Source organism: Dipodomys ordii, unplaced genomic scaffold (assembly GCF_000151885.1).
Source record: "Dipodomys ordii isolate 6190 unplaced genomic scaffold, Dord_2.0 Scaffold232, whole genome shotgun sequence".
Classification (NCBI taxonomy): domain Eukaryota; kingdom Metazoa; phylum Chordata; class Mammalia; order Rodentia; family Heteromyidae; genus Dipodomys; species Dipodomys ordii.
In genome coordinates, this window is record NW_012267448.1 from 351,931 (window position 1) to 370,575 (window position 18,645).

An 18,645-nucleotide genomic window follows, 5' to 3' on the forward strand; every position below is an offset into this window, starting at 1 on the left:
TGCCTACATTTGTTATTACATTAGGGGTTGCCAAATCCTGGTCTTTTAATTCTACATATTGACCTTTTAAAAAATTTATTGTAAAGGTGATAAACAGGGGGTTCACTGTTACATAATTAAGGTAATGAGTACATTTCTTTTGGAACATTGTTACCTCCTCCCTCATTTTCTTACCCGTTGCCCTCCCCACTGTCCTCCTCCCAAGTTATAAAGTTCATTTCCAGAATAGTGTCTAGTGAGGATCATTGTTGCATTAGTTCATCCTTTTTCCTGCTGTTTCTGTGATTCCCTTTTTATTCCATAGATCATATAAACTTATATACAAGACAAAGGGTACAGAAAACTAAAAATAAAATAGAAATAATTGCAAACCATGTTGACCTTTTTAATGTGCACGTCTTACCAAGTGTCTTTCCTATTTAAAATTAAATGAGTTTCTTTTAAGCAGAGGAAAAGTTCAAAGTTCAAGAGCCTTTTTTGCCAGTAGCAGGTTTTGAACTAAGGACCTTGAACTTGCACTCAGCTCACACTTGAGCCACACATTCGGTCTCGTCATTTTACTGGTTAATTGGAGATAGTCTCTTGGACTATTTTACCTAGGCTGGCTTCAAAAAATTATCTTCATGTCTTAGGCTCTTGAGTAGCTAAAATTATGAGTGTGAGCCACTGACTTGTAGTACATTTTATAGTTTTAAATTTTATTTTGTTAATTTCAAGTTGAGACAAGTTGTAAAGAGTACAAAATATTCTGGATGTCTTTCACTCAAATCTCTCACCTATCTGTCTGTCTGTAACTGTCTCTTTCCCTCTCTCTCTTTCTCTTCCTTTATCCCTCCCTTACTCCCTTCTTCTTCTCTATGCAGAATAATGTTTTCTATATGTTTGTTGTATATAGTGTTTACCATGTTTCCATTCCTAGTTTCTTTTTTATTTTTTAAACATACCAATCCTGGACTTTGCACTCAGGTCCTAGTCACTTTGCTTGAGCATTTTTGCTCAAGGATAGCACTCTATCATTTGAGACACAACTCTACTTCCAGATGTTTTTGGTGGCTAATTGGAGGTAAGCTTCACATGAACTTTTCTGCTTGGGCTGGCTTCAAACCATGACCTTCAGATCTCAGCCTCTGAGTAGCTAGGATTACAGATGTGAGCCATGAGCACCCTGCTTCTTTTCTTTATGGATTTTTTTCATGAATGTATATTGAATACTACCAAAATACTAAATATGAGATGATCTCATGGCATTTTTTGTCTCTGATTTTATATATGTGCTCAATTACTTTTCCCAATTTACCTATGTTGAACCATGCTTGCATACCTAGAATGATATGGGAACCTATGATAATGAGTATGGTTATGGTATGGGAAATCATTTTTTGCACTACTGTGGATTGAACTCATAGCCTTATTCTTGCCAAACAAACACTCTAATACTACATCTTTAGTCTTTTTGTTTTTAGTTACTGTTTTTGAGATAAAGTCTAGTTATCTTTAACCTAGCTTCAAATGAAATTTTCCTACCTAGCCCTCCCATGGGGTTGGTTATGTCACCATACCCAGTTGATGTATAATCTTTTTAATGTGTTGTTTAGTATGAAAATATTTTAAAGAGGCGTTTTTGTCTATGATCACCAAGAAATTGGTGTATAGTTTTCTTTTTTTCTAATTTTCTACTTGTCCAATTTTGGTATGAAGGCAACTGGCTTCATAGTATGAGTTTGGTAATGTTCTACCCCTTTGTCCCTCTTTAAAGGTGTGGTAGAATTTAACAGTGAATTTGTCTGGTTCTGCACTTTTTTTATTTATATCCTCTGTTTAATTTTGATAGAGCATATGAATCTAGAAATTTTTTATTTCTTCAAGATTCATTGGAATATGTTTCCAAAATATTTTCTAATGATGCTGTGGATTTCAGTGTTACATGTTTCTAATATTACTCATTATAATCATTCTCTTCATTTTGGTTAGACTAAAGGTTTGCCAATATTGTTTAAAAGAACCATTTTGTTGTTTCATTGATTCTTTGTATTGTTTTTATAGTCTCTGTTTCATTAGTTTTTGCCCTGGTTTTTATTATTTCTTTCCATCTACTAATTTGGGATATGACTTTTTTAAAGAGCTTCTTTTTCTCAGGGCTTGGAGTGCATTCTTTAAAAAAAATTGCTTTCACTTTTATTTAAATTATGATTTCATTTTTCATTGTAAAACATTTTCAACAATCATGCTAGGCATTTTTACCATTTGAACTAATTAATGATCTGCAGAGGTGGTATTTTTCATAGCTATTTTTTATTGTCAAGGTGAAGTACAGAGGGGTTATAGTTATATAAGTAAGGTAATATGTACATTTCTTGTCAAACCTTGTTATCCCTTCCCTCATTTTCTCCTACTTTCCGTCCCCCTATCTCCCCACCCCCAAGTTGTACAGCTCATTTTCAACATACTGTCTTGTGAATATTGCTGTTGCATTGGTTCCCCCTTGTCCTTTGTCTCACCATTCTGTTGTTTCCCTCCCTTCCCTAATTCAGATAAACATACATACAATACCCAGGGTACCAAAATTGAATTCAGTGACAACAGTGGACAAACCATAGTGTGTGTGTGGGAACACAAAAGGAAAAAGAATTACATAGTACATTAAAAACAATAGCAACAAAGATAAAACCTCTTGTGTCCATATCTTGGGGTTCATTTCTCTTAGCATCATCTTATATGGTCATATGTACTTAGCTATTGAGCTGTTTTGCTTATCTGCTAAGATTATCCTAGACATGTACTAATTATTGCAAATAAGGAGAACCATGGAACCTATGTTTCTTTGGGTCTGGCTTACTTCACTTAATATGATTTTGTCCATGGTGCCGGCCAAACTGGTTAAACACTTGTAGAAAACTAAAGTTAGTTCCTTATATATCACCCTGCAACACAATCAACTCCAAATGAATCAAAGACCATGAAGTAAAAGCTGACACCCTGAAAACATTACAGGAAGGAATAGGAGAAACTCGTAAGGCTCCTTGGCACAGGCCAAACTTTTCTTAATAAAGACTCAAAAACACAACAAATCAAAGAAAGTTTGGACAAATGGGATTGCATGAAACTGTGGAGCTTCTGCATGGCAAAGGACATAGCTAGCAAGATCAATAGAAAGTCCACAGATTGAGAGCCATACAACAGACAAGGGCCTCATATCTAAAATATACTTCAAACTCAAAATATTAAATCCCCCAAAAACAAATCCTCAAAGAAAAAAGTACCCCATTAATAAGTGGGCTAAAAATTTAAAAAGTGACTTCTCTGAAGAGGAAATAAGAATATCCAATAGACATATGAAGAAATGCTCAACATCTCTGGCCATAAAAGAAATGCAAAGAAAAACAACATTGTGATTCTACCTCACCCCAGTTAGAATGGCTATAATCAAGAAATCCAATTAAAACAGGTGCTAGAGGGGATATGGTTAAAAGGGAATGCTACTATATTGTTGGTAGGAGTGTAAACTTGTTCAACCACTCTGGAAAGCAGTATGGAGGGTCCTCAAAAGTCTAAATATAGAACTTCTCTATATAGTATTTCTACTTCTTTGCATTTACCAAATGACCACGAACAAAGCCATCCTAAAGCTACCAGCACAACTATTTTTATCACAGCATTATTCACCATTGCTAAAATATGAAATCAATCCATATGCCTCTCAGTAGATGAATGGATCAAGAAAACATGGTGTGGGGCTGGTGGTTTAGCCCAGCGGAAGTGCGCCCGCCTGGCGTGCGCAAGGCCGTGGGTTCGGTTCTCAGCCCTGGTTTAAAAAAAAAGAAAAGAAAAGAAAACATGGTGTATACATGCCATGGAATTCTATGGTTCCATCAGAAACAATGTCACTGCCCCATCTGGAGTGCATTCTTAAGTCATTTATTTGAGATCTCTCTAATTGTTTCTTGTAGGCACCATAACGATTAATCTTCCATCTTAGAATTGCTTTGCTGTGTACCAAAGGTTCTTATAAGTTCTGTTTTCATTTCATTCTAGGATTTTTAAAAATTTCCTCAGTGACTCACTGATCAAGTGTGTTGTATAAACTCTGTGTTTGTATAGTTTATGTAGTTTCTCCTTATTCATTTTTTATTATATTAACATCTCAATGTGATAAAAGAAATAAATTTTTTTTGTTAAGACTTGCTGCTGGGCACAATGACTCACACTTGTAATAGCTACACAGTAGTCAAAGATCAGCAGAATTGCAGTTCCAGGCCAGTCTGGGCAAAACCTTAGTGAGACTTCATCTCAAAGAAAAATCTGAATGTGTTACAAAACATTCATCCCTACATGGGAGGGATTTAAAGATGCTATGCTTGGAGACCTTAGGAGAATTATGGTCTAGGCCAGCTCGAGGGGGAAAAAAAAACACAAGAAACCCTACCTGAAGAATAAAAGGAAAAGGGTGGGGGTTCCCTCAAGTAGTAGAACACTTGCCTAACAAGCACAAGGGTCTAAGTTCAAGCTCTAATAGTCCCAAAACAATCAAATTTTCTTTATGGCTTAAATTGTAAGCTGTTTTGGACAAAGTTCCATTGGCTGCTAAGACAGATGTTTATTCTGCTGGGCATCAATGGTTCATGTCTATAATCCTAGATACTCAGAAGACTGAGATCTAAAGATTGAGGTTTTATGCCAGCCTGGGCAGAAAATCCAAAAGACTTTTATCTTCAATTAATCAGTAAAAACTTGGAAGTGTAGGTGTAGCTCAAGTGGTAAACACCAGCCTTGGGCAAAAAAGCTAAGCAATTTTTAAGTTCAAATTCTGTGTAATATAGCTGTTGATTTATTTGTGCCTCTTGTTTATAAGTATCTGCTACAAGTTTCAGTTTAGAGACTTTAGATTCTTTATCTTGCCTTATTGATTCCAAAAGATTGATTTTCATCTGGGTTGTTGAGCTGCTTATTGTATCTAAAGAAAATTAAGATTCAGGGCTGGGAAGGTGGCTCAGTGGTAGAACGCTTGCCTTGCATGCATGAGGCCCTGGGTTCAATTCCCCAGCACCACATAAGCAAAAAGGAAAAAAAGCTGGAAGTGGCGCTGTGTCTCAAGTGGTAGAGTGCTAGCCTTGAGCTGAAGAGCTGAGGGACAGCACCCAGGCCCAGAGTTCAGGCCCCATGACCGGACCCCCCCCCCAAAAAAAAAGAAAATTTAAGATTCATTTGTCAATGATTTTTTTAAAAGCTAAGCAAGAGTGTGAGGCCTTGAGTTGAGCTCCAGTACTGACAAAACAACAACAAAAACCAAGAGTGGGTATTCCATAGCAATTTGTACATCTAGTGTTTTGCTTCATATTCATGAAGATGCAAGAAGGTACTGTCTGTCTAATGTATAATATCCCCAAATAAAATCTTTGTATTTTTTGTTTTGTTTTGCCAGTACAGGTCTTACATTCTCTCTCAGCTTCCTCTCTTAGCTGACACTCTCCTATTTGAGTCTCTATCTCTGGTTTTTGCTGATTATTTTGCAGGTGGAGTCTAGAAGACTTTTCTGCCTGAGCTGGCTTTGAACTATGATCCTCTAGATCTCAGTCTCCTGAGTACCTAGGATCACAATTATGAGCCAACACTGCCAGCTTTAAATAAAATTGTCTTTCATTTCAGCTATGTTGACATCTGTAAAGAGGATAAAATAATGCATAGTGTCAAACACAATTTAAAGGACTGGGAAGGTGGCTCAGTGGTAGAGTGCTTGCCTTCTATGCATGAGGCCCTGGGTTCAATTCCTTAGCACCACATAAACAGAGAAAGCCAGAAATGGTGCTGTGGCTCAAGTGGTAGAGCTCTAGCCTTGAGCTAAAGAGCTGAGGGACAGTGCCCAGGCCCAGAGTTGAAGCCCCATGACCAAAGCGCGTGCACACACACACACACACACACACACACACACACACACACACACACACAATTTAAACTCAGAAACTCTTGTCTAGATATTGACTAATAAGGTTTACTGTTAGCTATAGTTTTACAAGGGTTCTTAGTTTCCTACTAAGGGGGGCCTAGCAAAAACAATGAATGTGTAGCTTAAATGATAGGAAGTGTAAGGCTTTGAGTTCAAACACCAGTACCACTAAAAAATAAAAGCAGATACATCCGTTCTAACACAATTAATGTAGTCTCATGTTTCAAATTGCAGAGGACCTGACTGGGACACTGAATTGTATGAGGAAGGTGGTGCCACAGTCAGAGCACTTCTCATTGAATTATATAGCAAGGCTGGGGAGATTCATCATTGGGGCCTGATCCGGTACATTTCTGGCATCTTAAGAAAGAAGGTGGAAGCCCTTGATGAGGTACTAAAAATTTTTCTTGAATTTTGTGTATGTGGTTGATTTTTAAAAAGTTAGTTCCATGGATGGGGTTTTAACACAATGGTAGAACACTTGCTTAACATGTGTTCGATCTGTATCTCTGCAGGAAGGAAAAAGTTGATTTCCATAATTGTTTTTAAAACAATCACAATCTCTAATCATTTCAGATGCTGACTCTCACAAATACAGTTTCTGCTATTGTTAGCTTTCTATTTATGAGTGATAAATATGTTAACAAAGCATAGGAATTGTAGACTTTGAAGGTTCTATAAACCATGAGAATTCTAGGGTTTTTTTGGTCAGTAATGGGGCCTGAACTCTGGGCCTGGGTGCTGTCCCTGAGCTCTTCAGCTCAAGGCTAGCGTTCTACCACTTGAGCCACAGCACCACTTCTGGCTTTTTCTGCTTATGTGGTACAAAGGAATCGAACCCAGGGCCTCATGCATGCAAGGCAAGCACTGTACCCCTGAACCACCTTCCCAGCCTTCTAGATTTTATTTATTTATTTATTTATTTTTTTGTCGGTCGTGGGGCTTGAACTCTGGGCCTGGGCGCTGTCCCTCAGCTCTTCAGCTCAAGGCGAGCGCTCTACCACTTGAGCTACAGCGCCACTTCCGGTTTTTTTTTCTGGTGGTTTATTGGAGATAGGAGTCTCACGGTCTTTCCTGCCCGGGCTGGCTTTGAACCGCGATCCTCAGATCTCAGCCTCCTGAGTAGCTAGGATTACAGGCGTGAGCCACCAGCGCCCGGCTTCTTCTAGATTTTTTTTGAGATAAAGAATTACTATGTAGACTAGGATAGCCTTGAACTAGTGATCTTCCTGCCTCAGATTCAAACTGATTCTCAGATCTCAGCCTCCTTGAGTAGCTAGGGTTACAGGCATGAACCACTGGCACTCAGCAATTTCTATATCTTAAGACTGAATATACAATGGGCTAAAAGATTCTTCATCCTCAAAGATGAAAAGAACTCCTTGTTCCTTCCTAGGAATTCCTATTCTCTGAACATCAAAGATGAAAAAGTAAGTTCACTGTGTTTTTAGTTGAAGGTAGAGGAAAGGTTTCTAGGCTGAGAAGAGCAGTGTGTTGAAGGAAAGCTGAGGGTTTATGACAATGATAACGATATGCTGTCTCTTCCTAGGCCTGCACAGACCTTCTTTCCTACCAGAAACATTTGACAGTGGGACTCCCTCCAGAGCCTCGGGAGAAGACAATCTCTGCGTGAGTGTGGTGTTGGCTTGGGATCCTTACCTCAGTCATCATGGCTTAGTGTGTTGCTGGATGACAGTGTCCCACATGCATACAGAAACCCATGAGAGACACTCAGCAGAAATGGTGGGTGGGGGCAGATTATAAGTAAATGAAAGAGAAAAGCTCACAGGAAGTAACACTCAAAACATTTATTTTGCTTTATTTCCCCACTTAAAAAAATAGAAAACAACATAAGAAAACAGAAGTAATAATTAATTAGTGTCCACAAAAAATCAGCCAAACTCTGATAAAGTAGAAGGAAGAAGGAGTCAGGCTGGAATTGCAAATCGTGTAATTCCATACTGCTCAAGAAGGAATAAAAGGGGTAAAGGTCAATGTTGAAGGAGAAGGATGGGTACTTGAGCAGAGTGAGGGAGCACTCCTACAAGAATGCTATCATCAAGGTTGCCAATTGCACAATTTTGCCACAGCTTCGGAACATGAGCTGTTCCCTAGCAGTTCTCCAGCAAGGTGGTCAGGGAGGAGGGGAGGATGGGGGAGGTGGAAGGAGTGGATTGATAGGTTAGGATGGAAAATGTAATTCTTAAACAGAAGCCCTTTTTGACCATTAGCCTTGTTAATAAAATTCATCTATACCAAATCTGTTTATGTCATGCCATGACAGTGCCAGTACTTAAATCTGCAGTTCGTATTTCCAAGAAATATTTTTGGAGAATTTTAACTTGAGGAATAGACTGATCAGAAAAATGTATATTTTTCAAAGGAGTAATTTATTTATTTTTAAAGTCATGTGTTTTATTTATTTAGTTAATATATTTTTAAACCATCAGTTTTCTTTTATTTATTTGGATTTTTGTGATACTGGGACTTGAACTCAGGGTTTTGGGCTTGTTAGGTTAGGCCATACCACTTGTTCACGGTCTCGAGTATCAAGGAGATAGGGTTCATGGTAGGTTCCCTGCTTGCAAGTTCTACTTTAGTAGACAGCTAGTAAAACAAAACAAAACAACAAAAAGCATTGTTTGTGCTGGTAGTGAGGCTTAAACTCAGGGCCTGGATGCTGTCCCTGACCTTTTATGCTCGTCTAGTATTTTATGACTTGAGCCATAGCTCCCCTTCTGGCCTTTTTTTTTGTCCAATTAACCATTGGAGATAAGAGTCTCATGGATTTTCTTGCCTGGGCTTTCTTTGAAGTATGATCCTCAGATCTCAGCCTCCTGAGTTTCTAGGATTACAGGTATAAGCCACCAATGTCCTGGTATTTATTTTTAATTTTTTAGATAAGATCTTACTATAGCCCAAGCTGGCCTAAAACTTAGAATTCTCCTCACTTAAGTTTCCTGGGTATTGGGATTAAGGCATGTGCCATCACATCTGATTACTGAAAGTTTTAAATTATTATTACTTTTAACTAGTTGAACAAAGGGATTTCAATTCAACATGTCAGTTTATGAGTTTATCAAGGTACCCCCTTGCATCATTCTCACCTACTCCAGCATGTCTCCCAGCCCCATATATTCCCTCAAGTTTTCTAGTTTATTTGTACATATGCACAATGAGTATTATGATATTTCCCCCACTGTTCCTTTTTCCATTTGTCTGCCTCCACTTCCCCTTAAACCTTACCCTTTCAGATGAGACATGTCTTAGCTTCCTGGTATTCATTTTGTTAAACTAACAGTAATTGTTCAAAGGAGTTACACTATTGGAATCCACCCTTGTGTATATCATACTTTAATCAATTTGGTCATGTGTATATATGCTCATAGCCCTTCATGTTTCTATGCATGTTTATATTTTATACCTAACTAGTGAAAAGTTGATTTTGTAAATAAAATAGGCTCTAGATACAAAGCTTACTTGGGAATAAATTAGAGAAGTCATGGATACTTTGGTAATGTCCGTATACTATCTCCTTCCTGATTTATGTTGGTAATTTCTCCTGCATCTAACATGCAATGAGACTCTTAAATGAAGGATTGAAGAGATGTGTAATAGGACCATCTGTCTTAAATGCCATGTGTCAAGTCTCAGTCACACTTTGTGAAAGTAGTCCTAACCTTGTGTGTTAGTTTACTTGGGCTGCCATAATAAAATACCACCGACTCTGTGGTTGAAAGGACCGAAATTTATTGTGTCATGATTCTGAAGGCTGGAAGTCTCAATCCTGGTGTCAGCAAGGTATGAAGGACTTGTTCCAGGCCTCTCCTTTTGGTTTGTATTTGGCTATTTTTTCCCTATATATCCCACATCTGTCCCCTCTGTGTGTGCCTCTGTGCCATATTGGATTAGGACTCATCCTAATGACTTCACTTTTTTTCTTTTTTTTTTTTTGCCAGTCCTGGGGCTTGAACTTAGGACCTGGGCACTGTCCCCGAACCTGTTTGTGATCAAGGCTAGTACTTTATCACTTGAGCCATAGTACCACTTCTGGATTTCTTTTTTGAGTAGCATATTGTAGTCTCGCAGACTTTCCTGCACGGATTGGCTTTGAACCATGTTCCTCAGATCTCATTTTCCTGAGTAGTGAGGATTACAGGCATGAGCCGCCAGTTCCTGACTTAAAGAGACATTTTTATTGTAAATCAGATTGGTTTCTTTGGCACTTTGAGCAATCCAAAAGAAGATGGTATGATCCATGGCTCTAAACTACTTCATGTCAATGAAAGAGTCACAGGTGTGTAAAAAGGTATGAATCTGTGTGTGTGTGTGTGTGTGTGTGTGTGTGTGTGTGTGTGTTATGCATGTGTGTGTGAGTGAAAGACAAAAGAGAGAGAAAATTATGGCCAGTCAGTAGAACTCTAAAATGTAACTGCAAAGTAATAAATGATTTACAAGTCTTAGCTTAAAATCTGTTTATTTCTTTGTAGACATAGTAGTTACCTGACAAATGTTAAGTATGAACTCTGAAAGTTTATTCTGGACAGATATCATGGGGTGAATATTAACTAAAAAGTAATTGGAGAAACACAATATAGGTACAAAGAGAAAAGAGCAGAGTTTCCCTGAGTTGCTGTGGCCCAGGGTGTTTGTGGAGGTGATATATGAGCCTTAGCCACAGAAAGTACTAGAAAAGTACTAGTAGTGATGGGGTATTGAAGGCAGTGACTGGGACTTTTAGTATACGTAGTTTTAAGCAGTTGTAGAATTTTGTCATTATTTCCTGTCTTCTTCCTCAGACCTCTGCCCTATGAAGCTCTCACTCAGCTGATAGATGAAGCTAGTGAAGGGGACATGAGCATTTCAATCCTCACACAGGTAAGCAGCATTATGAAGCCAAATCTAGACATTGATATTTTAAGGTTTACTTTTCATTGATCTGGCAATTTTCAAAGATAATGCAGAGGCATTGTGACATCTGTGTCAAAATTTTAGTCTTTCTGTTCTGTGCACAGGAAATAATGGTGTATCTAGCCATGTATATGCGAACACAGCCTGGTCTGTTTGCTGAAATGTTTCGACTTCGAATTGGTCTGATCATACAAGTTATGGCAACAGAACTGGCCCAGTCCCTTCGATGCTCAGGTATTCCATTCAATAACTGATTCTAGTCGGAATTCACTTTTAATGTAGATCAATGAGTTTGGGATCAAGAGGAAAAGAGAGCTACAACATTTTGTCCCTAGCTCTGAATGTACATAAGGCACTCTTGCTGTGTATTGTTCACTCAGTACTTATACTTGACGTATTTTTATATTGGCTCTAGAATTTCAAAATCTCTTGGGGGCTCCCTACTCCACATTATTGTTACCAACATTGTTTGGCTAACTTCATTCCTCTGAGTTCTTCAAGGGCTCTGGGGTTCTGACACAGGGGTGCTTTTGGATTCAAGACTCATAGTGTCAGTGTTTTGTCTAATCAATAACATGATCTATTAAAAGAAAATAATACTTTTATTAACATCTAACAAGATTCTTTGAAATTAATTGTATGTATATTTAGCAAGATGACCATGCCAGTTAGAAAAATGGTTGGGGCCTGTGGAAGTTGCAGAGCAGAATTAGGAGGAAGGGTTCTATGGTGTGACTTTTTTTCCACTGGAATTCGCTTGATTTCAACAAGAACAGCAAAACAATAAAGCTAAGTGTGTTCATAAACATGCAATTAAGTTTAGAAAGTTGAAATCTGAAATTGTTTCAGTTAAAATTTCCCCTAAACACCATTTTGAGGTAGCCCAGACTAGCCTCAAACACAAGATTCTCCTGTCTCTACCGCCTAAGTGTTGGGGTTAGGTTTATACATGTGCACAACCATGCCCAGCTGCCAAAAAGTGTTTTGATTTTTTTGGGATTTGTTTTGTTTTCTTCTGTTTTTCATGAACTCAGGGCCTCATCTTTGGCATTTTTTTCAATCCTAAATCCAACACATGAGATAATTTATATAATCTTTCAAAAGAAGAATGCTAACAATTATTTTTACCCATCATGTGTCAGATGGTTTTTTTTGCTTTACATTTAGATATATTGACTTATCAGTGCCTACAGCAACCCTCTAGAGAACATGTTGTTGTCCACTTTGGGCCAGTAAAGAACAAACTCAGTGAGGTTAAGTACCTAGCCTACAGTAGCATAATTAGCACATGGTAGACTTTGAAACAAAGTCTGTGATTTCTAAATATTTTCAATCCAGCACATGGCTAGAGATAAATACATTTTATAATATTCTCCAGCCATGTTATTAAGGGATGTTTTATACAAGAAAACATGGGTGATTTAGTAATAAACCTCAACAACAAGGGGCTGGATTGCAAAGATCTGCTCTGCTCTGTAGCCTTCTTCTGTTTCCGGCAGTTGTGGATGGATGGTGTCTGCATTGTGGATGCTATGACCCAGCAGACTGCTGAACCCATACTTTACTTTCCCTGAGGCAGATAGCAGCAGGCTAAGTTCTGGGTGGTTGTCTGCTGATGGAGGGTGGAGGCAGGTGGAGGACTCACAGTCTTTATCTCTAGGTAGTGGAGGCAACCATGCTTTTTTTTTTTTAAAGTTGTTCCCACAGCTGGGTAGTGGGGTGTATCACACACTTCTCCTTTGGATAGGCTAGACTTTATGCCTGTCCCTGTTATTTCTGTGAAGTAAGAACACAGTCATGGAGGTGGAGACTCTCCCCTGGATTCATTTGGAATCATGTTTGTGATGCACTTATTCTGTAAACTGCAGGTGTTGCTAGACATACTTTTGTTGGCTGCGGTGGGAAGAAGGGGAGAAGGGCCTGGAGGCAGTGTTATACCAGCTCCACTGGGAAGGGAGGGAGTGGAAAAAAGACAGGGTGGGAGTAAAGCCAAGTCTGAGAGCAGCCACCCTATGTGGGTCACTGTGGGCACAAATGAACGATTGCAGGCTTAAAGTGAGACCTCATCTCAAAAATATCTAGCACACAAACAATTGGCTGAGTGACCTTAGTAGCAGACCTCCTGCATGGAACTCATGAGGCCTTGAGTTCAAGCCCTAGTACTGCTAATAATACTAATAATAAATGTAAATAAACAGCACAAAATGATAAATTAGCATATGCTCAAGAGGCCTAACCTCGACTTTTCATTCAATCTTTTCTTCATTAGGAAACTAAAAATAAAACCTAAGTTTTTTGCTTTTACTTGACAGCAAAACTAGGTAGTCACCGAAGTAGCCACTCATGGGCCTATAAATAAGATCTTCTGGTCTTAGAAACATATATTCTGAATTGTTTTTCCTGACATACAATTTTTGCCCCAGTAAGTATTTATGGAATGAATCTTTCCTTGTACTGATGACTTCAGGTTGAATCCACAACTCCTCAGACTGAAAAGCTTCAAATTTTAATTTTCTAACTTTGATGTTATTTTCCTGAACTATCCCTAACTTTATTGTTTTACTGTTCTTGTTGAAATCAAGCAAATGCCAGTGGAAAAAATTACATACACCATGGCTTTCCTTCATATAATTCTGCTCAGCCACTTCCACAGGCCCTAACAATTTTTCAGGCTTTAGTCCAGTCAGAATAGTATTTATTTTACCATAACGAGTATAAGACAATGAAAAAGGCAGTTTTGTGACACTCACCGTAGTCTCTGACATGCCTTTTTACAGAAACCTAAAAACATATAATTATCACTAGTTTATCAGCTTCTGGTATGGACATTCAAACAACCAGAAGTAATCCTTTTTTTCTGGAACTTCAATGATATTGCATTTTCTCCCCTACATATTTTTCCAGTTGGCACTACCTCTCAGAAAAGTTTCTATAGCATATAAATATTGTAGGCTTGCGGCCTGGGCATGCCCAGTTTGGGCTCCGCGGCACTGACCCTGGAAGCACCCAGGCAGAGCTGGCGGCCTGCCTGGTTCAGAGGGTAACCGAGTGGGTCCCCCACGGAGGACAAGCACCCGGCCTGATCCTCAGAGGCAGGCCAGGTTGTGGGGTTCCTTCATGATGAAAGATTCTGAGATACTTCTGCTATCTTCTGTGTAGCTGACAGTCTGGGTGGTGAGGAGATGGCTGACCATGTCAAAACCCTTCTTCAGGAGCTTGGCAGGGAATCAAAGACTCCATCTGGAGTATTTGTACCATCTCAAAGCTAGATGCTTGAATCCAACAAAAGAGAGAAGAACAGGGGCAAAGAAGGGCAAGTAGTGTCCTGGCCAAGAGTATAGAGCAGACCCAAGAGTGAGACATGCATCTTAGTAGAATTTTCCAGTGCTGTCCTTGGGATGGTGGAGTGTTCTGGTTCAGTCTTCTCTTGTTTTATCAAGTCTTTATCCCTGTGCTTCAGTCAGTAACAGCCTGAATTATTGGTGATCCATCACTACATGGAAATGTTTGGTCATGGCTGGAGTTCTTCCTTACAGCTAACTTCAGTGCTCTTTGTGTGCTCCCCCTGTTTGTGTTTAGCAAAGTCGTAAATGCCATTTGGTTTCAAGATACAGCTGACCTGACATTTGAAGTATCAGGAAGGAAGCCTCATCCATTCCCTAGTGTCAGCAAAATCATTGTTGATAGACTCTTCAACCTTTTGCTGCAGGCCCTCTTCCTTATTCAGGGGATGTTTTTGAGTCTCTTTCCCATCTATCTTGTTGGTCAGCTGGTTAGTCTGCTGCATATGTTCCTTCTCTACTCAACTGTACTGCTTTGAATATCGTTGGTTCAATAAAGGAATTGAAATGCACCAGAGATTGTCAAACATAGAATGGAACTGGCCTTACTACTTTGGATTTGGTTTGCCATTGGCTTTCCTCACAGCAATGCAGTGCTCATACATTGTTAGTGGTTGCATTTTCTCTATCCTTTTTCCTTTATTCATTATCAGCACCAATGAAGCAAAGACTCCTGGAAAAGCATACCTTTTCCAGTTGTGCCTCTTCTCCTTAGTGGTCTTCTTAAGCAACAGACTCTTCCACAAGACAGTCTATCTACAATCTGCCCTGAGCAGCTCAACCTCTGCAGAGAAGTTTCCTTCACTGAATCTATCTCCTGGCAAACTGAAGGCTGCTAAAGGCCACTGAGATACCTGCTATTCAGAAAGGATTGGTGGGATTGGATGGAAGCTGTGGCAGCTCTTTTCTCTGTTCTCCTCCCCCTGCCAGGGCAGACAGGACCCACCTGCCAAGGGCCATCTACATAGTCTTTTCTATTTGTGGAGTTTGATTTTTTGTCTCTGGTGCACATAAGGCAGAATCTTCTTGACACCATTATGTGGCTTTTTACCACTATCGTGAGTCTGAATGGACCACGGCTCTTTTCTAGCATTTACCAGCCCCCATGGCTGGATGATTTGACTACTTCCTTTTTCTGTCTGTGCCATTTACCCTCCCAACTCACCTTCCTGCTTTCCAGTACCCTTGGATGAATGCATTTTGTAATTCTAGCAGTTATATTTTGTGGATTTTTTATTTTTGTTGTTTTTCTGTGAAGCACATACATTGGATGTGGGAGGTATAAGAGCATCTCAGTTGCTCCTGGATACTTCCTTTATAGCCATCACTGTCTTGTTTTTTGTAACTCAGATTAGGTTTTGGACTCTCTTGCTCTACTGTTAAAAAAAAAAGAAAAAGAAATAAAAAGATAAAAGAGCCTGAAGAGATGGGACAGAAGGAAAGACCTCATAGCCAGATTAGCTGCTTTGAGGAATACCTTTCTTTCTTCTCCTTGAAAGGCGAATAGGCTTTTTTTCCCACTGGTACATATAAAGTTCCCAACCATAGGGAGGTACCAATTCTGGACAAGTGCCACTGCAACACAGAATGCTCAGGGAAACTGAACTTTTCCCCTGGAGAATGGAAATTTATGGTTGGCCACTGCCAGATCAGACTGGTATTCCAAAGGATTATGGGTGCTGCAAATACAAACTGAAGATGTAAACTTACTGAACCCATTAAGCCTGTGGGAAAAAATATGGTAGGCTTATATAGGTATGTATTAAGGATACAACTCAGAATGGAGACAGTAGGGTATAAGGAACATCTACTGGGTGGCGTTATTCTAATCCTAACCTCAGTAGAGAAAAGGCAAACCTTGTTCTGGAGCTTACACTCAACTTGTAAAAAAACATAGGCTAAGATACCAAAGAAAGCCAACCAGGTGGCACTGGGAAAAAGGCTCAGTGGTAGAGTGCTTGCCTTGCATGCATGAGACCCTGGGTTCGATTCCTCAGCACCACATAAGCAGAAAAGGCCAGAAGTGGGGCTGTGGCACAAGTGGTAGAGCACTAGCCTTGAGCTGAATAAATAAATAACAAAATGGGTAAATAAGGATACAAGTTGACCCATTGTAGCAATGAGATGCACAAGACACTATGTTGAAAAGGAACTTTACAACTTCGGCTGCGGGGGGGGGGAGTTGGGGATGTGGGGAGGGAAAGGAGAGTAGGGGAAAAAACAAAGGAGAGGGTAACAATGCTCAATAACAAGTTACTGTACACTATTTTTACAATAAAACATTTTAAAAAATAAAAATAACAGATTTGAAAAAAAAGCCAACCAGGCCTGGGGTACACATGGCTCTCCTGGTTAGGCTAGACAAGTGAAGATGGACTGCAGAGGATAGAGGGCAGCGAGAAGGCAGGAAGGGATGCTACACAGCAGACAAGGCATGAGGCTGGGTCTACTATTGGCCCTGACTTTCAAGGAATCAGTGCCTCTCACCCAAGTCACTCAACCAACAATCACTGATGTCTGCCCAGCAGTGATGGGCTCTTGAACCTGTGTGTAGACAAGGGACAGTCTCTCAGGCTAGGGTGAACCACCCTGTGCCTCCTCTGTGGCAGACCCTCTTCCTGATGTGCAGCTCTATTGCGAAGGCTGCAGCTAACCCCTCATTCATCCTGGTACAGTGTCACCCAAGCCTGACTGTTTCCAGATGGTATATGAGCCCTGGACCCTCACAAATGGAATGTGGTAATGCAGACAGATAACAGGCAAAGCTAGTAAATGTGAGATCTTGCTGGGACTTGCAGACCCTCTGCTCTCCCTGAGCTATTCGGCTGTTACCATGTGGGCTTCAATCCAACTCTGCGTTAGTGCCTCAAAACCATATAGTTATTCCTATGGTGTGAATCTCACTGCTATACCCTCAAGTTCTGACCCTCCTGTGGGAGTTCTAGGTCAGAAGACCATAATTAAACTTTGTTTAGGAAATCAAATGGCCTGTTTATTATAGTGTTGTTCATTAATTGTAGCAAGAACTTCCCCCAAACCCCCAATATTGTAGTTTGAATTCAGCATTCTGCACTTGCTAAGCTGGTGCTTTATCACTTGAACCACACCTCCTCCAGCTAGGCTTCTTGCTGGTTAATTGGAGTCCCAGACTTTCCTACCTAGGCTGGCTTCAAACATTAATCTAGATCTCATCCTCCTGAAGATTACAGACATGACCACAGGCACCCAGCATCAAAACAACTTTATTATACAAATGCCTCAGATGTTTTTCATGCAGTTTCAAAATGCCAGTGTTTCAATATACTTACGGAAGCAGTTAACTTCCTGTACATTTTCTTAAATTATACCAAAGAGTCAATACTGTTGTATGTGTATTTTTGCACGTGTACTCCATTCTGGAACTTCACCAGGGCTGGAGACATGGTTTTATGGTATCTTGCTAGCCTAGCATTGTGAGGTCCTGAGTTCAAACCCCAGTACCGTCCAAAACAAACCTGAGCAAGTAATGAACTCTTGAACATTCTTCACTTTTCCTTGCCTGTAACTGATTTTCCCTGTGGTTTAATCAAAACCATTATTCTGTATCTCTTATAGGATAGTCAGGATGCCCTTGTTTGGTATTCAAGACTGTGTAGTCTAGATTCTAACTACTATTTCAACAGTACTCACTAATTTTATCAGTCCTTATATCAGTGTCTCCTATGGCTTCCACCCTTGTCTGTCACAGTAGATTTTATTTGTTACATACTATGTACAGTATCTTAGTGTTTATCTTGTTTACATGTTGTATTTCTCTTAAATACATGGCTAGCCTCTCAAGATCAGGTACCATGCCTATTTATAGTAATGTCATTTAAAATGGTGGCCTACATATAATAAACTCTGAAGTGTCTCATGCTGATGAACAAGTTTGAGTTAACCTCTTGATATTCTTTATAATTTCATGGATTTATATCTGTTTTCTTTTAAGTATCTATAGTTCTAGACTAAGAAGTAGTTTTTTTTTTAATTCTGGGGCTAGAACCAAGGACTTTTTGCATGCTAGACAAGTACTCTATCACTTATCTATCTGCATGCACACATTCAATGCCTTTCTGAGTGTCTTCTAGTTCCATTGCTGTCTTCATTATTCCCCTAATGGTATTGAAGTAAATGAAGAACTCTATGCACAAGGTATCCCAAAGTTGGGTACTTGGTCCTTAAATAATGACAAATCTACTGCAATGTGTATAGCTAAGTGTATAGGATTAGAAAATTATTTTGTAAATCTTCTCTTCTAATCAAATGTCTCAAAAATTCCAAACCAGAAAAGAAATAGATGCTGGTTCTGTAGCTCAGTAGTAACATGTATGCTTAGCATATGCAAGGCTGTGGAGTCCAATCCCCTGAATAGAAGAGGAGGGAGGGAGGAAGGGATTGAGGGAGGAAGGAAGGAAGGAAGGAAGGAAGGAA

General features: G+C 39.5%; 1 protein-coding gene and 1 pseudogene across 2 annotated transcripts in view; both read left to right on the forward strand.

Annotated features, from left to right (window-relative positions):
- Phka1 (phosphorylase kinase, alpha 1 (muscle)) overlaps positions 1-18,645 on the forward strand; it is a 118,703-nt gene that overhangs the window by 79,557 nt on the left and 20,501 nt on the right. For both annotated transcript variants that reach the window (XM_013035945.1, XM_013035944.1), the window contains 4 exons: positions 6,176-6,332; positions 7,491-7,570; positions 10,741-10,819; positions 10,957-11,086. In XM_013035945.1, the coding sequence (XP_012891399.1) occupies positions 6,176-6,332; positions 7,491-7,570; positions 10,741-10,819; positions 10,957-11,086 (446 nt within the window). The remainder of the gene's footprint in view (positions 1-6,175; positions 6,333-7,490; positions 7,571-10,740; positions 10,820-10,956; positions 11,087-18,645) is intronic.
- Positions 14,020-15,042, forward strand: LOC106000656 (annotated as a pseudogene).